Source organism: Balaenoptera ricei, chromosome 2 (genome assembly GCF_028023285.1).
Source record: "Balaenoptera ricei isolate mBalRic1 chromosome 2, mBalRic1.hap2, whole genome shotgun sequence".
In the NCBI taxonomy this organism is placed as follows: Eukaryota; Metazoa; Chordata; class Mammalia; order Artiodactyla; family Balaenopteridae; genus Balaenoptera; species Balaenoptera ricei.
Window position 1 is genome coordinate 177,889,673 of NC_082640.1, and position 22,173 is coordinate 177,911,845.

Consider the following 22,173-nt stretch of genomic DNA (forward strand, 5'->3'; position numbering starts at 1 on the left):
GTTTGTTTTATCATTGATTTGCTAGGGTTATGCAAGTATATTACATGTCATCTGCAAATAGAGTTTACAATTCTATGCCGCTACTTTCTCTTGTTTAATTGCTTTGTCTAATACCCCCAGGACTATGTGAAATGGTAGTGAATATAATGAGTAGCCTTGTCTTACAGCAGTGGGAATGTATTTAGTGTTTTCTTATTAAGATGCTGACTTTAGAAACATATAAATATGTATATTTAAGGAAGTATCGCTCAATTCCTTTCTCTCAAGATATATGCTATATCTATCATCTAATTATCTATATATCATCTATTTTCTATCTATAATCGATCTATATCTATCTATCCATCCATTTATCGTCTTCCTATCACCTATGTAATCTATTTATCTATCTATCCATCTGGTTCTCTTTTATCTCATTTAATGCTTTTTGTCCTGAACTGTGAGAATAAGGTCTCTTCCTCCTGCGATCTTTCTCTAGCGCCCTCTATTGACAAAGTTTAATATCATGCCCAGGGGCACACTAAAGCTATTTAAAAAGGTCCAGATTGGTTTTTGCAGAGCAGCAATGAAGGGAGGATTTGGAGTCGAAAAGCAATAAATCGATAACTATTTTTGCTTTAAACAGTTAATTATACTTTAAATATATTTTAAAATATTTTATCTTTGACCACATATTTACTCTTTCCAGGGCTCTTCATTCTTTTGTGTGTCCATCTAGAATCATCTTGTTTCTCCATAAAGAACTACTTAAAAAAAGTCTTTAGTGAAGATGATAAGCCTCCTCAGCTCTTGTTTGTCTGAAAAAAAAAAACCAAACTTTATTTTGCCTTCATTTTTGAAGGATTTTTTTGTTTGTTTTTTGCTTTTTGAAAGATATGACATTTCCACCCTAGCGCTTTAAAAACATCTTTCTGTTGTGTGTGCGTGTGTGTGTGTGGTTTTGTGTTTTTTTTTCTGTTGTGTTTTGGCTTGTGTGATTCCTTCTTTTCAAGTTCTTACTTGGAAATAATTTCAAACGTACAAAAATTTGCAAAAATAATAGTGTTTCCATATACCTTTCACTGTGCTTCCATACATCACATAACCCTAGGACAATGATCAAAACTAGACAATTACACTGGTACAATATTACATTGATGTTATTCAAGTTCTATCAATCGTCCCACTCTTCTCCTTCAACCACACTTGTCACCAGTCGCAACGACAGTTATTTATTACAAGAGGGGAACCTCTCACTCCTTTCTGTGGGGTCCCTGGTGCCCGAGTCAGACGCGCTGTGGCTCCTGGGGGCGTCCCCTTAGGTCGGATTCACAACCTTGCCCAGGAAGAGGCTGCTCCACGTGAAGTCGTCGAAGATCATGACAACGAAGGGCCGGTCGAAGCGGATTGTGAGAGGCTCAGGCGCCGAGTTCCGGTGGACCTGGGTGCGGGCGGCTGCCTCCACGCCCCTCTCATCCAGTTGCAGCGTGGCCTTATGGACCACCTGGTGGGAACGGACAGAGCGTGGAGGGTGAGCACCTGATGCGTGGGCGGAGCTTTCCCAGCCTCTTCGCTTCGACTCCTCCCACCCTCAGTTTTCTGGATGGCGAAGCTGAGGCTCAGAGAGGGTCACTTGCTGGCTCCTCATCTACGTGGCAGCCCCAGGACTAGCGCTGGGGTCTGTCCACCTCCGGAACCCAGGCCACACTTAGACTTCCTCCCTAGAGAGTGGGCAGCTGGAGCCGACCCATGGAGAGCAAGGGACTTGGGGCTGAAACTGGACTTCGGCATCCATATCGGGCTCCCCTTACCGGGTCCTGGGCTGGTGGGGGGACACCTCGCTCCCTCTCCGCTCTGCCAGTACTTGAGAGGGTTCAATTTATGCAAAATGCTTGTGCCCACTCTGTAGGGAAAAGGGTCATCTTTGCCTGCTGAAACATCCTTTGTTATGATCAAAATTAGAAGATATTCTCAAGTCAGTAAAACGCTTGAGTAGCTTGCATCAAAAGCCTTGGAAAGATCAGAACTGGCTGATTAAATAACAACACCTATGGGACAGGACTCTCATTGTTGGAGCAGCAGGGAAGCAGAGGCTCAGAGTGCTCTGTAAACAGGCTACGGAGAAGCTCAGCCGGGCTAGGAACCCCTGCAGCGTGTTCTGGGAATATGAGGTTTTGAGTCAAATGTCAGGCTATCTACTAGCTCTGTGACCTGAGAAACTAGGGTAACACCCACCTCGTAAGGAGGTAGCTATTTGATTGAGTTCTTCACACACACAGGCTTTTTATTGAGCACATACTGTGTGCCGACATCACGATGGTCAAAGTCTGTGTGCACGAGGGAGGGGGCTGCTGCCACCACAGCTTTCTCCTGTTCCCTCTCCTGTTTTGTCACCCACAGGACTGTAAGATCCTGTGAGGGCAGGGCCACGTCTGAGGCATACCCAGTGTCTAGCACAGTGTGGGGCACATAGAACATGTTCAGTAAATATTTTCTGAATGAATGAATAACAGAACATAGAGCTGAAGGATGGAGATAAAGAACATCATTGGATAGAACATTCAGTGTGATCTCATGCGACGTTTCCTTTTTCCTGGGGGCTCCTCACAGTCCTGCCATGATGACTTTGTCTTCTACAGCGGCCCCCTCTGTGTGGCCTGGCAGAATGGTGGATGCCTGAGCTGTGGTGCTCCCTTGTCATTAGCTTCCTGTGTGACCTTGGGGACATCAAGTTCTTGCTGAGCTTCCATTTAGCCTGTTGTAAAACTAGGGGCTTGGACAAGACCTCTCAGCCTGGGGTCTAGAAGTCTATTCATGAATGGGCTCCATGTTGCTTATTATTATTTGTATTGTGAATTTGGGGGGAAAAGAAGGACGGGCTCTAGAGACCCCTACCTTTGACACCTTCGGCAGGGCCTCTTGGGTGATGCCTGAGAAATGTGTCCGGTTGTTGAGCAAGTCTGCAATGCCCATGTCCCCCATGATGCCCCCGAGGTTGTAGCCTCCGGAGATGGAGATCTTCGGGATGTACAGGTCCACCAGGCTGCTCGGGGTAAGCAGATGGGGTTAGACTTGCCCAGGGCTGGGCCCGGCCAGCCAGATTCCCGTTTCCCCTGTGATCCCTCCAGACCCTGCCTCCCAGCCAGACCTGCTCTTTCGGGACAGGGGAAGGAACAGAGCAAGAAGCAGGATCTGCCTCTCCCTCCATCACACACGCATCTTCCTCTCTGGGCCTCTGGATTGCAAAGTCCTTTCTTCTCAGCTCTTTCTTTGAGCTGATTCCACCTGATCCAGCTAAACTACCAGACACTGAAGCAAAGAATACCTAAAGAAGTCCTTGTGGGCAAAAGAAATGAAAGCAAAAATAAACAAATGGAACTGAATCAAACGTATAAGCTTTTGCACAGTGTTTATAACCATAAACAAAACAAAAAGACAACCTATGGACTGGAGAAAATCTCTGCAAATGATGCTACCGACAAGGGCTTAATCTCCAAAATATACAAACAGGTCAAGCAACTCAATATCAAAAAACTAAAGAACCCAATCAAAAAATGGGGAGAAGACCTAAATAGACATTTCTCCAAAGAAGACATACAAATGGCCAAGAGGCACGTGAAAAGATGCTCAACATCACTAATTATTAGAGAAATGCAAGTCAAAACTACAATGAGGCATCACCTTACACCAGTCAGAATGGCCATCACTAAAAAGTCTACAAATAATAAATGCTGGAGAGGGTGTGGAGAAAAGGGAGCCCTCCTACACTGTTGGTGGGAATGTAAGTTGGTGCAGCCACTATGGAAAACAGTATGGAGGTTCCTTAAAAAACTAAAAATAGAATTACTGTATGATCCAGCAATCCCACTCCTGGGCATATATCCAGAAAAGATGAAAACTCTAATTCAAAAAAGATACATGCACCCCAATGTTCACAGCAGCACTATTTACAATAGCCAAGACATGGAAGCAACCTAAGTATCCATCAACAGATGAATGGATAAAGAAGATGTGGTATATATATATATACACACACACAATGGAATATTACTCAGCCATGCCATTTGCAGCAATATGCTTGGACCTAGAGAATATCATACTAAGTGCATTAAGTCAGACAGCGAAAGACAAATGTTATATGATATCACTTATATGTAGAATCTAAAAAATAATACAAATGAACTCATTTACAAGACAGAAAGAGACACACAGACATAGAGAACAAACATAGCTACCAAAAGGAAGAGGTGGGAGGGATAAAGTAGGAGTATGGGATTAACAGATACACACTACCATATATAAAATAGATAAACAACAAGGATTTATGGGGAACAAGCACAGGGAACTATATTCATTATCTTGTAATAACCTATAATGGAAAAGAATGAAAAAAAGGATATATATATATAACAGAATCACTTTGCTGTACACCTGAAACTAACACAGTATTGTAAATCAATTATACTTCAATTAAAAAAAAGAAAAAACAAGAAGTCCTGTGGTCCCCCAAGCACCCCCTGGCAGAAGTGGAGGAGTGGAGGGAACATGCGGCTGGGAGCAGGGGTCCTGGCCCCAGCCATGCCGCTAATGCTGTGTGTCTTTAGCCAAGTCCTGTCCCTCTCTGTGCTAGTCCTCATCTACACAGCAAGGGAGAGAGAAGATGCCTGAACCCTGAAGTCAGTGATAGGGCACCGGCTCTCCAGAGGGTGGAGGGAAGGCATGAGACCTTTGTACTTGAGCACAAGCTGCTCTGGGGAGGTCTGGGGGCTGGCAACCCGGGGGAAGTGAGGAGGAATCCAAGGCCAGTGGGACGTGTGACTTCTCTAGATGGGAAATGGCAACAGAAGGTAAGGGAGGCCGACCCATACCCAGCATTTGGCTGACCTTCCTGACCTCCTTTATCTCGTCTAATCCGCGCAGGCACACACAGCCTTGGAATCAACATCTTTAACTTCCAGATTGAGAGACTGAAACTCAAAAAAAACTGAGGAATTCCCCCAAAGTCACACCGCTGGGAAGCAGCAGGACCGTGAAGAAACCAGGACTAGTTAACTCGGAGCCCCATCGCCCCAACTCGGAGAGCTGCCCCACGACCTGCGCGGGCAGCAACTAGGTGACGGCGGAGCAAGGGGGCTGGGAGGAAGGCTCTGGCGAGAGCGCCCCGTGAGTGGGACCCAGAGGCTGCCGGCGGGAGGTGGGGTGCCATCTGGGCCCCGAAGGATGCTGAGCTCGGATGCACTGGAAAGCCTGGTGGGGAAGGGCGTGGTGGCGCTGGGAGGGGTGAGGAGGGAGAAGGGGCCGCGCAAGCGTGCAGATGAGGAGCCGTAGGCCACAGCGTTGGGATGACGAGAGAACTCATGATGTCTAAAGGTGCAAAGTTTTACCTTGAATGTTTTAAAAAAAAAATCTAGAAGAAAATGGTATGTGTTACTGACTAATGTTGTTTAAGTATTTAGGTGCAAAGTTTTACCTTGAATGTTTTTTAAAAAAATCTAAAGGTGCAAAGTTTTACCTTGAATGTTTTTTAAAAAAATCTAGAAGAAAATGGTACCTGTTACTGACTAATGTTGTTTAAGTATTTTAGTGAAGGGATTATTTTTGGAGTAAAGAGAAGGGGTGTCCTTCGCCTTATTTTCAACACACTAGGGTTCAGAATTTGAATCACGGCGCATTGTCACTAGCTGGTGGCACTGTATCTGAATTACAGGTTCCCTTCGAGGGGTGGGAGTGAGGTGGCGTGGGACGGTTGACCTGAAAAGCTGGCAGATGGCCTCCCTGACTTGACTGGTGCCATTTCCTCTTCCATGCATACTCTCGGGGAGGTTGCCACTGACTGAACTTCTACTCAGGCTTAAGGCACAGTTCAAAGTGAAAGCGATCTGTTCTGCAGCCCCTTCTCCATTCCCCTGGGTGAGAGTCCGGCGTCCCACCCTCCCTCAAATTGTACACATTATGCATCTCCTTCCCTGTCTTGCTCTGACAGAGCTTATGACATTGTACCACTATTAATTCCACCAGAATCCGTTTTCTGCTCTAGAGTGCATCCCTTCTGCTTAGCCTAGTGCATGGTACATAGCAATTGCTTCCATATATATATTGAGTGAATGAATGAATGAATGACATGGTGCCTGGCCCACGAGGCTTCCTGAGCAACGCTAGATCCAAGTGCCGGCTCCTTCCCCTACAGCCCTCTTCCCTGTGAGTCTGCACCCCGCCACCCAGCTCCCATGTTGGTTGGCTCCTTCACAGACGGAACTCTAATCTCCCAAGAGTGAGGACCATCTTCTCGAGAGCACCTGCCCCCTCCTCCAATGTGAGGATCAGAGCTGGACACAAGCTTGACTATAATTTTGATTTCCCTCTAGCTCAGAGGTTCCTGGGAAAATGAGTTTATTACGTACTTATGTCCTTACTTTCTTATTTACTGATTGATTGATGGACGAAACATTAGAGTCCCTGAGTGACTTAACCATTTGTAGGCTTTGCGTTGGTTCCAGGGTCATTACAGTTGTCATACAGTGGTCATTTTCATTATATCTTTTTATGGTCTCCCAGGAATCTTTAGCGGTGCTTGGTCTCAGGTAAGCAAGATAATAAAATGGAGCAGTGCGGGCTGGGTGATGGGTGAATTCAGTTTAAGAAAAAGATTAAAGATGTGATAATACAGAGGGTGACTATCAACCTGCTGGGGAGGGAGGACCTCACTTTGTGGAATGCCCCGGAGCATCAATAGCTCAGTGTTAATCGACAGAAAGATAAATAAGTGTGACCTCTAGATCAGAGAACCCAGCAGACAGGAAAATAATGAGCCCTGGAAGGCAAGTCTGGCGGGGAGGAAGGATGGCCAGGTGCACCCCTTTTCCACTTGCCCCACTTTCTGGGAACACGTCCAACTGCAGAAATCAACACAGCTGGCTGGAGGGCTTACCTGTTGGTCAGGGACTTGGACCACCTCTGAATGGTGTCCCGGCTCAGCATGGCAATGACCGTGTCCATCTTCCCCTTGACCGGGAGGACAAAGAAGACGGTCTCGTTGCCCGTGTAGTCCAGCTGTACCAGCTGGCAGGGGAGCACCGAGTCGTTCAGGTACTTGATGGTGCTCGACTGGAACATCATGGGCACCTTCACCGTGGTCGTCTCATTCACGTAGAAGTTATCTTCCCTGGTGCTTTCCGGGTTGAAGGAGTGTGCCCACGTGCCTGGGAAGAGGGGGGAGGGGGAGGGGAGGAGACAGACCTGTGAGAGCAGGAGGAAAACGCAACTTGGGTGGCAGCAGAGGGCCAGGGGTGACCGCCAAGCAAGTTACACAGTGGCCTCCCTCAACCTGGAAGGTCCCCACCAGAGCTGCTGGAATTCGCTAAGATATGAAATTCCCAAAGGTTTAAAGCCTGTTCCATCCTCCACCCTTTGCGAAGGCTTGAGGATTAGCACGATGTCTGAGACTGACTTCTAAAAATGGAAAGAGGGAGAGAGCAGAGAATGCTGGCCCTAGGATTTGGGAGTAGGATTCAGTAAGCCGGACTTGGCCTTGTTGCCCCGCCCTGGAGTGGCTTCCGGACTGGAGGGCTTTGGAGGTGGTGCTGGGGAACCAAGCGTCCATTCCATCCCCACCCCCTGATGTGTGGCGACAGAAGCCCAGCAGGCAGTTTGGCCACCCAGTCAAATGTACCCGCTTTCTTGCAGGAGGCTCCTCGCCTCCCGAGTGCCCCTGAGGGCCACAGTACATTTCCCAGAGGCAGAATCAGGGCGAGATGAGTCCTTCAAGGTTACAGATTCCCACCACAGTTAGACTCGACTCCACTCCACCGCGTTCCATGATGTCATTATGCAACATTTGTTCCCCTTGTGATGGGGAACTCACTACCTAACAGATGGGACTTTCCACTACTGGTCAATGCTGAAGGGAAGGAAACTGCTCCTTAGATGAAGCCAAAGCCTGCCTGATTGTAATGCTTGCGACTGAGCCTCTTTGGCCCTTGAGTTTATTCCGGAGTCCTCTTATTGGTGATAGATCTTTGGATATTTAGACATGGATTGAGTCTCACCAGGGCCTCATCTGCTCTAGGTTAAGTCTCCCCAGGTCTGGAGATGACTGAGGACCCTGAGTCCAGTAGGTCCTGAGTGTCCTGGCTGCCCTTGACCTCCAGCCCAGAAGCCCTTGTGGGGTCACTGTTTCCCAACTGAGGCTGCCTGAAGGTGGCCAGAGCATAGCCACAAGCAGACATTTCTCTATCCCTCTGCCTGTGGGATCTCTGGACCACGAAGCCAGAACTCTTGGTTCTGAGCCAGCCTCAACCCCCTGGAAGGGTTACTAAGGGTGACCATGGGCAGTGGCCAGAGGATGTAGGGAAAAGATCAATGGATGTGGCACCTGGAGACCCAGGGGCTGTGCCTGGTCCATCCCTAATGACTGAGGCTGTCTCACAGCAAGTGAGATAATTTGCGGGTTCTCAAACCATCTTCTAAAGGAAGTCTGGGGTCCTCAGAATTGAAGGGGGGAGTGCTTTGTGACTAACTTGTCCAACTCACAACCAAAAAATGTAGATAAAAAATTTTTCAGTGCTAGGTTTTTCATCCTTAGAAGTTTGCTTTGTGCTTTTTACTATTTCTTTTCTAGAAGCAAGTATAACATATATCTAGTTTGGCAGAAAACCAAATACAGAATGGGATCTAACCTCTACTTTAAGGGATTTTTTTTTGTTGAAAATTCTTGAGTTAGGAGAACTTATGGTAGAGAAACCTAAGAATTTATGAAGGGAAATTGGAGAGAGTAAGGATGAGTCCCTGGAAAATCTTTTAACAGTATTTCTAATGTTCTCCAAAAAAACAGATGTCAAGACAGTCCACTGAGTAAGGAACATGCCAGGGACACTGTACATGTCCTAAGTTTAGTGATGAGAGCCACACCATTCTTCATTTCTATTTATTATCCTGGCGTGCTGGAAACATTTCAGAGTATCTCTCAGCTTAAACAGGGCTTGTTAATTAGCTTTGCCTGATCACAGAAAATCTGTGTACAAACAGGCAGCCCACACTCCTGTCAATGTCTGTTCCTGCATTCAAATGTTCAAATCCTCTCAGATTTTATTACCAGGAGCTACTGTTTCCCATCAACTCAGCCCCGCTGTGGTCATGAGAATGCTTAGAAACTGTGAGAGCAAAGCCGTGCACCAAATGATACCCTGCCAGCCCCTGTCCTGCCAGCCCCCGCTCAGGCTCGTCGCAGGCTCAGGAGGGCCCTCTCTCTCTCTGGGTTTTCTGTGCTCTTCTCCCCAGGCTGTGTGACCAGAACCTCTATGCAACCACTTTGGAGTTACTTCCATTTGCCAAGCACTATGCAAATGCACTGGACCTCCCAAAGAGATGAGGATGCCATGCACAAGAGTGAATAGTCTAGTGGGAGAGATGGCCTGGAGAATTCATGGGAGCATCCAGAAACATTTCCGGACAAACATTCCGGACTCCTTGGCCCCCCAGGGTCAGGTGTAAAGAATACTGCCTTTTGTGTGGGACCACAGAAGATCTTAAATAGCCAAAGCCATCTTGAGACAGAACATAGCTGGAGGCATCACACCTCCTGATTTCAAACTGTATTATAAAGCTATAGTAATCAAACAGTATGGTACAGGCATAGGGACAGACACGTAGACCAATGGAACAGAATTGAAAGCCTAGATATAAGCCCTCCCATATATAGTCAACTAAGACATGACAGGGGAACCAAGAATACTGAGTGGGGAAAAGATAATCTCTTCAATAAATGGTGCTGAGAAAACTGGATATTCACATGCAAAAGAATGAAACTGGACCCCTATCTTACATCATTGACAAAAACTAACTTGAAATATGTTAAAGACTTAAACATATGACCTGAAACCATAAAACTCCTAGATGAAAATGTAGGGAAAAAGGAACTCTTTGATATTAGTCTTAGCTATGATTTTTTTTTTTTGAATATGACACCAAAGGCATAAGCAACAGAGGGAAAAATAAACAAGTGGGATCACCTCAAACTAAAAAGCTTCTGCACAGCAAAGGATACAATCAATAAAGTAAAAAGGCAACCTATGGAATGGAAGAAAATATTTGCAAAACATACATTTGATAAGGGGGTAATATCCAAAAATATATAAGGAACTCATACAACCTCAATAGCAAAAAAAAAAAAAAGCCCCAAATAATCAAATTAAAAAATGGGCAGAGGACTTGAATAGATTTTTTTTCGAAAGAAATATACAAATGGCCAAAAAGTACAAGAAAAGGTGCTCAAAATCACGAATCATCAAGGAAATGCAAATTAAAACCACAATATCACTTCACACCTATCAGAATGGCTATTATCAAAAAGAAAAGAGAAAACAAGTGCCAGCAAGGATGTGAAGAAAAGGGAATCCTTGTGCACTGTTGGTGGGAATGTAAATTGGTGCAGCCATTATGGAGAACAGTATGGAGGTTCCTCAAAAAATTAAAAATAGAACTACCATATGCTCCAGCAATTCCACTTCTAGGTATATATCAGAAGGAAATGAACCCACTATACTGAAGAGATATCTGCACTCCCATGTTCATTGCAGCATTATTCACAATAGCCAAGATGTGGAAACAATCTAAGTGTCCATCAATAGATGAATGGATAAAGAAAAGTGTGTGTATACATACACACACACACACACACACACACACACACACCCCAACTGGAATATTACTCAGCCATAAAAAGAAGAGAATCCTGCCATTTGCAGCAACATGGATGAACCTTGAAGGCATTATGCTACGTGAAATAAGGCAGACAGAGAAAGACAAACATTGTATGCCCTCACTTACATATGGAATCTAAAAATACAGAATTTATAGAAACAGAGAAAAGAATGATGGGGTAGGAGGCTCAGAGAAATGGGTAAAGGTGGTCAAAGGTACAAACTTCCAGTTATAAGATGAATAAGTTCTGGGGAATCTAATGCACAGCATGGTACTACAGTTAATAATACTGTATCATGTACCTAAAAGTTGCTGAGAGAGCAGATATTAAAAATCCTCACCCCCCGGCCCCAACACACAAAGGTAACTGTGAGGTGATGGACGTGTTAACTAACCTTATCTGGGTAATCATCTCACCATATATATACATATATATCAAATCATCCCATTGTATACCTTAAGCTTACATGATAAGTCATTTATATCTCAGTAAAGCGGGAGAAAAAAGAAAATGCTGCCTTTGCTGGTCAGTCTCTCACCCTCACTACCATCCAAGAAGAGAGGCCTTAGCCAGGTGGGTTCCCAGACTTGTGCTGGAGAATAGACAGAGAAAGACCAAGAGGCAGGAGGACGGCTCACCAAGATGCTAAGCCTGTCCAGGTAATAAAGATCTGGGGGAGGGAAGGGGTTCAGTTGGCTAATGGGGGGCCCTGAGGAGAGCTGGGGAGGAGAGAAATGGGCATATGGGATAATCTTTATGTTGTTGAGAGACACATTAAATATTATACTTTTTTTTTTTTTTGCTGTTTTACCTGCACTTCTTTGTATATGACTACTTAATTGAAACTGAACCACTTGGGTCCAGGTTTACACGTTCTAACAAGATGCTTATTAAAACTGGGTGTGGGCAAACTGCAGAGGATGTGTATGAGAGACAAAGATTTGCTGGAGAGAATCAGGGGAGGCTTCATGGAGGTGGTGACTTTTGAGCCAAGATTTAAAGGGTGGGTAGAAGTTTTAGGCAGTCAGACAAGTTGAGGGAGGTTCTCAGGGGACAGAATGGGCATGGGCCTTGTGTCAGGCAGAATGCCCCCCCGCCCCAAGGATGTCCTAATCCTTGCAACCTGTGAATATGTTATGTTACGTGGCAAGAGGAAATTAAGGCTGCTAATCAACTGACTTTGAGTTAAGGAGAATTTTCTGGATTATCCAGGTGGGCCCACTGTAATCACAAGCATCTTTAAAAGTAGAAGAGGATGGCAGGAGGGTCAGAGTCAGAAAGGAGACGTGATGGAAGTAGAGGTCAAAGCAATGCGATTACTAGCTCTGAAGAGGGAAGGGGGCCTCAAGCCAAGGAATGCAGGTAGCTTCTACAGGCTGGAAAAGGCAGGGAACAGATCCTCCCTTAGAGCCTCCAGAAGGAACACACTCTGGCATCACCTTGACTTTAACCCAGAGTGGCCCATTTTGGACTTCTGACCTACAGAATTGTAAGGTAATAAATTGGTGCTGTTTTAAGCCACCAAGTTTGTGGCAATTTGTTACAGTGGCAATAGGGAACTAATACAGACTTCCATGGGGATAGTCATGCTCAAAGACATGAAAGGAATTTGGTGTGATTGGATATTGTGTGTGTGTGTGTGTGTGTGTGTGTGTGTGTCTGCTGTGTATTGGGAACTTGTATAGGGGAAAATGTTGAGACCTGAGTCTGGAGAAGGCAGAAGAAGCAGATGATTTCTCAACCTTGGGACTCTAGCCATTTGGAGGCAGATATCACTGTGGGGGGGCTGTTCTGTGCATTGTAGGACGTTGAGCATTCTCCTTGGCCTCTACCCACAAGATGCCAGTGGCACACCCCACCCCACCCCCAGTTGTTACAACTCAGTGTCTCTAGACATTGCCAAATGCCCCTGAGGGTGGATGGGGGTGGGAATCACCCTGGGTTGAGGACCACTGCTGTAGACTAAGGACTGTAGATTTCATTCTCGAGGATAATATATCCCCAAACTACCTGCTCGTCAAAACGATTGGGGAAGGGGGGCCTTGTTAAAAATACACATTCTAGGACATTCTTGCATCAGTTTTGCTCTAGTAGATCTGGTGTGGGCTCTGGAATCTGTAATTTTAACAGGTCTCCGTGGTGATTTTTATGGACAGGCATTTTGGAAATCTTTGCTCCGAACTGGTGAGGTGGGGCTGTGGTTTGGCTGAGAGGGGTCTTGGCTGGGGCTGGCTCGGGAAGTGCGTGCAGGAAGGCTTAGGGGCCGTCTGGAAGTTCCTGAGGGTGGCGGCTGTGTCTGTCTGGTTCTAGGCTCTATTTCCAGCCTCTGACCAAGTGCCTGACTCACAGCCAGAACTTGGCCAATATTTGTAGACCACTAGGCAGCCAGACTGTTCATGGTTACATGTTTGGGCCTTGAAACAACCTGCAAGGGCTCGGGCAAGTTGCTCTACTGGGTGTCATTTTGATCCTTGGTAAGGATGATATAATTTCACCTTTCTAATAGTATCAAGAGTACGCCCTTACTTTTGATGGCTTTTACTATCCTTGGCGATAGTAGATGGGGCCTTGTCAGAATGGGATGGGTGAGGGGTACCTTTAAAGAAGATGTAGTTGACCAGGATGAGCATGGCTGAGCTATCTTGCTCCGAGAACAAGTCCACAATTTTCCCTTGCGTCTTATTTTTGATATACTCGTTGATTTGTCTGCTGGCTCCTGCCCAGTCCTGGAAATCTGCAGTCAAGGCCTCCAACTCATAGTAGTGCTTGGTGTCTGCTGAGAATGACTCCAGAAGTTCCAGGCTGTGGTCAAGGAACATGGCATTGCCCATGGTCATTTCCAAGGTGGTGTTTGACTCCCTGAGGAGGTGGTGGAGATGCCGGAAGCCCTGGTGGATCTCAGCTTCGGACATCTCAGTGAGGTTGAAGCCCAGGCCTTGGAGAAGCTGCTCCCGTGTGTAGCCTCTGGCGCCCAGGGACAGCATAGCCAAGGCTGTGGAGATGCTCACAGGGGAGATGAAGACATTCTTGCCCGGAGCTGAGGCCACTAAGTGCTTATACAGGGTAAAGGCAAAGTCAACGTTGTTTGGAGCCAAGTGCCGGTGAGGGTTCCTCATGCTCATGTCAGTGTCAGGGTCCTTAGCCTGGATGGTCCAGAGCCCACTGGTAGACAGCCAGAGGAGACAGATGTACAGGGTGAACAGCATTGTTCAGGATGGCCAGGCCCTGGAAAATTAGAAATGCTCATTAGATGATGTGGGGCCTCCGAGGCAGTGGGGTATGGTGAGCAGTAGGCAGAAGACCCCATGGAAGACCCCCCCTCAAGCCCCAATTTCTTCTTCTACATTGGCTGTGTGACCTGGGGCAAGTCAGGACTCTGGGCCTCAATTTCCTCACCTGAAAGTATGAATTACACCTGCTATGATTTATCAAATACCTACCAAGTTTCCAAAATTTTGCCTCACCAACAATAAAGTATATATGATTATTTTGATTTCAGGTAGGCAGAAGTGGAAGCTCAGAAAGGTTAAATATCCACCCAGTTGATATATTCAAAGTACTGAAAGAAAACACTATCCACCACGAATACTATATCAGGCAAAACTGTCCTTCAAAAGTGAGGGAGAAATTAAGACATTCCCGGATAAACAAAAGCTGAGGGAGTTCATTACCACTAGACCTCTCCTACGAGAAATGCTAAAGGCAGTACTTCTGGTTAAAATGAAAGAACACCAGAAAGTAAATAGAATCTGTAAGAAGAAATAAAGATCTCTGCTAAAGGTAAATATATGAACAAGTATCAAAGCTAGTATTATTATGGTTTTGGTTTGTAATTCCACTTTTTATTTTCTATATGATTTAAAAGACTAATGCATAAAAAAGTAATTATTCATATATGTTTTGGGACCCACAATGAATAAAGATTTAATTTGTGACTTAACTGAAAGGATGTGGGAATGGAGCTATATAGGAGCGATTTTTGTATGCTACTGAAGTTTATCTGGCATAAATTCAAATGAGAGTGTTATAACGTTAGGATGTTAAATGTAATTTCCATGATAACCAGAAAGAAAATAGTCATAGAGTATGCACGAAAGGAAGTGAGAAGGGAATTAAGATGTTTCACTACAAAAAATCAACTAAACACAAAAGAAGACAGTAGTGCAGGAAATAAAGGACAAAAAAACTATAAGGCATACAGAAAACAAATAGAAAAATGATAGAGTAGTCCCTCCATATGAGTAATTACTTTAATGTAAATGGATACAATTCTCCAATCAAAAGAGATTGACAGAATGGGTTAAAAAAAGAAACAACTATATGCACACTACAGAAGACTCATTTTAGATCCAAAGGCACAGATATGACAGTGAAAGGATGGAAAAAGATATTCCATGTAAAGAGACACCAAAGGAGAGTGCAGCTAGCAGAAGAAAGAAAACAATAAAGATTAAAGCCCAGACAAATAAATAGAAAATAGAAAAAGGAGAGAAAATCAATGAAACCAAAATATAATATATCTAATCAATATAGTATTATATAGTAAGGTAACATAATATAATAATATAACATGATATAATTATAACATAATATAATATAATATAATGTCATCTTCAAAGAGATTAACAAAATTGACAAGCCTTTAGCTAGACTGAGTAAGAAAAAGAGACGTCTCAAATAACTAAAATCAGAAATGAAAGTAGGGGCATTACTACCTATTCCACAGAAATTTTAAAAAAATTCTGAGATACTATGAAAAAATTGAAAATGACACACCAACAAATTGGATAACCTAGATGAAATGGAAAATTTATAGAAACACAAAACATGCCAAAATTAAACCTCAAAGAAATAGAATATCTGAATAGACCTATAAGTAGGAAATTGAATCAGTAATTGAAAACCTCCCAAAAAAGAAAAGTCCGGGATCACGTGGCTTCAGTTTTGAATTCTACCAAACATTTAAAGAAGAATTCACACAAATCCTCCTCAAACTCCTTCAAAAAAATTAAAGAGGAGAGAACACTTCCTAACTCATTCTTTGCCCTCATACCAAAGCCAAAGACACCATAAGAAAAGAAAACTACAGACAAATATTACTTATGAACATTGATGCAAAAATCCTCAACAAAATGCTAGCAAATAGAATTCAGCAGTGTACTAAAAGGATTTTACACTATGACCAAGTGGGATTTATTCCTGGAATGCAAGGATGGTTCTACATACAGAAATTGATCAATGTAAATACCACATTAAAAGAATGAAGGAAAATAATCATATGATCATCTCAATTGATGCAGTAAAAGCATTTGACAAAATTCAACATCCCCTTTCATGTTAAAAACACTCAACAAACTGGGAGTAGAAGGAAACTTCTTCAGCATAATAAAAGCCATATATGAAAAGCCCACAGCTAACATCCTACTCAATGGTGAAAGACTGAAAGCTTTTTATCTCAGATTCAGAACAAGACAGGATGCCTGCTTTTGCCTCTTCTATTTAACACAGTATTGGAAATTCTAGCCAGAGGAATTAGGCAAGCCAAAGAAATAAAATGCATTCAAATTGGAAAGGAAGAAGTAAAATTATCTCTGTTCACAGTCAACACGATCTTATACATAGAAAACCCTAAAGACAACAAAAAACTTATGAGAACCAATAAATTCAACAAATAAGTGGGATACAAAATCAACACAAAAATCAGTTCTGTTTCCATATACTAACAATGAGCAATCTGAAAAAGAAATTAAGGAAACAATTCCATTTATAAAAAAATTTTAAAGAATAAAATACCTAGGAGTTGAGTTAACCAAGGAGGTGAAAGACTTGTACACTGGGAACTGCAAAACGTTGCTGAAAGAAATTAAAGAAGATATAAGTAAATAGAAAGACATCCTGTGTTCATGGATTGGAGGATGTAATATGTAAGATGTCAAAACTACCCAAAGAAATCTATAGGTTCAATGCAATTCTTATCAAAATCCCATGATGTATTTTGCAGAAATAGAAAAATCCATCCTGTAAACTTGGAGGGCATTATGCTAAGTGAAATAAGTCAGAGAAAGACAAATACTGTATGATACCACTTATATGTGGAATCTAAAAAATATAACAAATTAGTGAATATAATAAAAAAGCCGACTCACAGAGAACAAACTAGTGGTTACCAGCGGGAAGGGGAAAGAGGAAATATAAGGGTGGGGGAGTGGGAGGTACACACTCCCTGACTTCAGACTATACTACAAAGCTACAGTCATCAAAACAGTATGGTACTGGCACAAAAATAGAAAAAACAAAAAGATAAGTGGAACAGGATAGAAAGCCCAGAGTTAAACTCATGCACCTATGGTCAATTAATCTATGACAAAGGAGGCAAGAATATACAATGGAGAAAAGACAGTCTCTTCAATAAGTGGTGCTGGGAAAACTGGACAGCTACATGTAAAAGAATGAAATTAGAACACTCCCTAACACCATACAAAAATAAACTCAAAATGGATTAAAGACCTAAATGTAAGGCTGGATACTATAAAACTCGTAGAGGAAAACATGGGCAGAACCCTCTCTGACATAAATTGCAGCAAGATCTTTTCTGATCCACCTCCTAGAGTATGAAAATAAAAACAAAAATAAACAAATAGGACCGAATTAAACTTAAAACCTTTTGCATAGCACAGGAAATCATCAACAAAACGAAAAGAAAACCCACAGAATGGGAGAAAATAAGTTCCAATCATGTCTTTCTGGTGACACTCCCCCATCCTGAAGTCATCCAGGAGCTCACCCAGAGTTGCCTCATTAGAGCAAAGGACACTGCAGTCACCCAGGAAATTCCAAGGGATCTTGGAGCTCTGCCTCAGGAAGCAGGGTCAAAGACCAAATATTAGAAAAAATATTAGAAAAAAAATATTAGAAAAAGAGACGCTTCTAATGTTCTTATCACTTAGGAAATGACAAGGGTTTTAGGAGCTCTGCACCAGGAACCAGGGGCAGAGATCAGTACGTATTTTTTTCCATATTTCACAGTGGTATATGCCTGCGGTTGAATACTATTCAGCCTTCAAAAAAATGAAATTCTGATACATGCTACAGCATGGATGAATGAACATTGAAGACATTATGCTAAGTGAAATACGCCAGTCACAAAAGACAAATATTGTGTGATTCCACTCACATGAGAGCCCTAGAGCAAAAAATTCATAGAAACAGAAAGTAGAATAGTGGTTAACAGAGGCTGGGGGCAGGGGAAATGGGGAGTTAGGGTTTAATGGGTAGAGTTTCAGTCTGGGATGATGAAAAAGTCCTGGAGACGAATAGTGGTGATGGTTTCACAACAATGTGAATGTACTTAATACCAGAGAACTGTACACTTAAACCTGGTTGAAATGCTCAATCTTTGTATATCTTACCACAATAAAAAATTAATTATAAGCCATGAAAAGTGTTTGATAAGAGCAATTCAAAAAATGCAGCCAGGGTCAGAATCGGTAAGTGGACACTCTGTCTGCAAGGCCAGTGGTCCCAAGCTCTGAGCTTTATGGAACCCCCTGTATCCCCATAAAGAAGGGATGCTTATAGGAGAAGCTGTTTCCCCTGCACCACGCCACCTACGGGACTAGTCATGCTGGGGGGGCTGGGAACCCGCAGTAAAACCAGTCCCAGGAGAATGCGTGCACGTTGCGTGTGGGAAGCCCTGGTCTGCTCTGGAACACCCCCGAGGCCTTTTCCCTGGCCTGCTCCAAACCCAGAACCTCATGAGAGCGGGGTGCAAACACACCCCTGACCTCCCTCAGCCCTCCTCCAACCCTCCCCGCCTGTCTCCCTCCACGTGGTAGAAAAACAAGCAAATTCCTTGCTTCTTGGCTTTGATAACAGCCCTGACGCCCTGCCCCCTCCCTCCCCAGCCGCCTGGCTTTACAGACAGTTCTCCTTTTCCCTGGGCTTTGTGGCAGACCAAGTCAAATGAGGATCTCAGCATTGTTATTTATGACCTAGGTGACATGGGTGCACTGTTTAAAACTCTGCCCGTTTCCTTGGCATAAAATAGAGTTGATAATAATACCCGCCCCGGGCCTGGCCCATTTACCTTCTAAATTTCTGGGGTTTGTCTTCGCTTCTTCAGTCTCAGGACACAGCCCAAGTTCGGGGCTTGGCATCTCTCCCAGTCGCCTCTTCCCCGCCCCCACCTGTTCTCCTTGCCTCCTGCTCACCTCCTGCCAACCTTTCTTTCCTCTGCAACTAGGGCATCTTTCCAAGATCAAGCGGATGGGCCATTCTCCTGCAGAAAAGCTTTCAGTGACTCCCATTGCCTGCAGGCAGGGTTGATCCTCACTGACGTGGCCCAGGGAGTCCTCATGCCCAGTCCCTGGTGACAGCACCACCCCCAGCCTCAAATCTGGCCTCTTGAAGTCTCAGTCACAGCAACACTGGGTGTCTTGGAGTGTCCTCCCAGCACATATCAGACTTTCGTCCCTCTGCCCGGGTCAGGCTAGGGAGGTCATTCCATTCCCCAATGTTTGCAGAGCCCGGCTCTGGCCTGAGAGCTGGGGACAAAGATGGGCCTGTTCCAGTCCTGCACCATGTGGCTCCACTCTGTCGGCCCATCCCCTCCTTGTCATGCCTGGCTCACTCCCTCTTGTCCTTTGGCACGCAGGTCCTGGGTCACCTCCTCCAGGAAGCCCTCCTCTGTGCTTCTCTCTGTCACTGCCCCCATCAGACTGTAGTGAAATCTTTGCTTCACCTCTAGCCACCTCCACACCTCCACCTCTTTGGTCCCTTCTTGGGCAAGGACCCCATGCAGTTCACAGCCTGGAACGAGATGGGCTTGCCCCCAATAGAAGTTCTTTTCCCTTCCCTTCTCTTCCTGCCGTCTCTGAGATTTTGTGCCTCATCCCCTCCTGTGCTAATCCTCCAAGATGGGGATTAAAACTCTACCCACCTCATAAGACTTTTGTGAATATCAGTCACAGCTGTTATCAGTGCTTTCTTTAGTGACCTCACTTCATGGGTCATCCTGGGCCCATTGTACAGATGAGAAAACTGAGGCCCAGGGAGTAAAAGCTGAAATTCCAAGCCCTGCCGTCTGACTTTGGAGCCTGTGCCATGCTGTTCTGCCTTTCTCTAGAGTGAAACAGCTCTCCGAAAAGTACCCAGCAACGCAAAAATGCAGAGTATCAATATTATCCATGAATTTCATTTCATGTATGTCCTCCTTGTCCCTCAGTTTTGAAGTCACACACGCAGTAAACATCCACTGTGTTCTATATTCCCAAATGCCCCCCATAAGCCAGGTACAGTCCCAGGTACAGTCCTAGGCCCTGCGCATTTAAACCTCATACCATGTGGTGTCATGCTGGTAGTTCCGTTCTATCTGCAGGATCCTTGCCCCAGGTCACTGAGGGAGGAGGTGTGTGTGTCTGTAGGATGCACAGTCTGTGCTGTGTCAGCCGGGCACTGCTCTCTCCTGCCTGTGTCCCCGGCAGAGGCGTTGTGTTGTGCTGATCCATCCCAGCTCTCAGACTCCATCTCTGAGGCTGTTATGGCTGTTTGGCTGGCCTTAGGAGCATCATGCGATGGCTGGGAATGGCTCTTAGTTCAATGTCAGTCCCTGCAAGGCAGGAGCCCAGGAGAAATGAAAACCCCTGTGGGTAACCCACAGACTCTGAAAAACCCTCCCCAGGGTTGCCTCTTATCACTGCTTGTTGCCCTAATGCTCAATGCCCCATTAAAAAAAAAAAAATTAAACGAGCAAGACACAGTCATGGCTTCGTTCTGGAGGCTGGGCGGGAGCGGGGGGCATGGAGAGTCCTCAGCTGTTACTCACGGTCTGCAGTGGGCTCAGGCTGCAACTGCTGGCTTGGTCCTGCTGTCCTGGATCCTGTCATGTGTACAGTAAGCCGGCGGGGCAGCTGCTGCTAAGTCTTGTTTGCCAGCTTTCCTGCTGGTTAATGGTTAGAGGGGGGCCAGTGGCCTTCACCATTTGGTGGTCTCCTCCCCCCAGTCATGAACCAATGGGAGCCTTTTCCAGGAAATTTGAGTAAACACAGCAATACTGCGAATTAACTTTCTTCGGCATATAGTTCCCTGAGGTTTTATTTTTTGATATCAAAATGTGGCTGGAGTTGCGTCAGTGTTTGTGGTTGCCCAGGGGCAGCTGGCACAGGAGCCACAGGTGCCTTTAATTAGCACGATGGTGCTGACAGCTGTGAAGAAGCAGGTGCTGAGCCTGGGCGGGGAATGAGACCAGCAAGGTCCTGCCTTCAGGGGGGGCAATGGTCTGATGGGAAAGACAGACATGGAATAAAAGCAGCCCAGTGCTTCCCATGGATTATCTCATTTAGTCTTCACAATGACTCTGTGAAGTGGATACTATTATTATTATCACTCTTCTCTAGATGAGGAAACTGAGGCACATGACGCTTAAGTGAGCTGCTCTCGAGATTCGAATCCAAGACCATTTAACTCTGAAATCTAGCACCTTCACTTCCCTCTTCCCCACATTTTTATTCATCAGTTCCCTTTTGATTGCAGGTGACAGACGAAATTCAAACAGCTTTAAAGCAAAAAAGAACATTTATTGGATCTCCTGAAGGAGAGTTCTGAAGTGTGGAGGGGGGCGCTTCAGGCCTGGCTGGATCCAGAGGTCCCAAGATGGTCATCAAATCTCTGTCTCTTTAAAAAAAAAAAAAATTCTTTCTTAGTTCTGCTTTCCTGCTTTAGTCTCTCTGTGGTGGAGACAAAGGCGGCCACTGCAGCTACAGGTTATTTGGGTCTAACTGGTTATTTGATATCAGAAGGAGAGAGACTCATTTTTTTTCAGTGTTCATATCAGCCCCCCCAAAGGACATGATTGCCCATCCTTGGACTGATACAGTGTGCAGAAGAATAGGGCATTGTGAATGGCCAGCTAGGGTCCCGTGCCCTCTGCTGGGTTGATGGTGCCATTACTACCTTGCAGGTATGAGGGGAGATGTTCCCATGAGGCCCACAACTGTGTCAAGAGTTTTGGGGGCACTTCAGTTTTATTAATAGTTATTGGTCTTTTCAAGTTTTTTATACCTTAAGCCAATTATAGAATTTATAACTAGGAATTTACTATTTTTCAAATCTCTGTCATATCTGTGATTATTTTTAATTTTTGTTGGTTCAATGTTTTATTTATGTATTTCCTCTCTCTCTTTTTTTTTTTTTTTCTTGATGAGTCTTGTTAGTCTATCTAGCTAATTAATCTTTTCAGAGGTCCAGATTTTAGTTTTGTTAATCTTTATTGGTTTTTTAAAATCTATATTTCATTGATTTGTGCTTTTATTTTTATTTTTTACCATCCTTTCACATTCTCTGAATTTTCCTGTTTGCTCTTTTTCTATTTTCTTGAGTTAAATGCTTAGCTTTCTTACTTTTTAACATTTCTGCTCTCCATATAAATATATTTAAAGTTTTCATCTAAAAACTGACTTAACTATGTCCCACAAATATTCTCATTGTTATTTTTTTCT

General features: G+C 44.4%; 1 protein-coding gene across 1 annotated transcript; it reads right to left on the bottom strand.

Annotated features, from left to right (window-relative positions):
- Positions 1–1,297: 1,297 nt before the first annotated feature.
- LOC132359961 (corticosteroid-binding globulin) lies at positions 1,298–20,543 on the bottom strand. The gene is made up of 5 exons (XM_059914925.1): positions 20,502–20,543; positions 13,275–13,903; positions 6,908–7,178; positions 2,875–3,022; positions 1,298–1,483 (listed from the first exon to the last, which is right to left on the bottom strand). The coding sequence occupies exons 2-5, from the start codon at positions 13,882–13,884 to the stop codon at positions 1,298–1,300; spliced, it is 1,215 nt and encodes a 404-aa protein (XP_059770908.1). The 5' UTR covers positions 13,885–13,903; positions 20,502–20,543.
- Positions 20,544–22,173: the final 1,630 nt, after the last annotated feature.

Coding starts and splice junctions, on each gene's coding strand:
- LOC132359961 (XM_059914925.1), bottom strand. CDS start 13,884: ATGCTGTTCACCCTGTACATCTGTCTCCTCTGGCTGTCTACCAGTGGG. Junction 3,023..6,907: donor TCCAAGTCCCTGACCAACAG/GTAAGCCCTCCA, acceptor TACCCCGAGCAG/CCTGGTGGACCTGTACATCC. Junction 1,484..2,874: donor CCCTGCCGAAGGTGTCAAAG/GTAGGGGTCTCT, acceptor CGTTCCCACCAG/GTGGTCCATAAGGCCACGCT.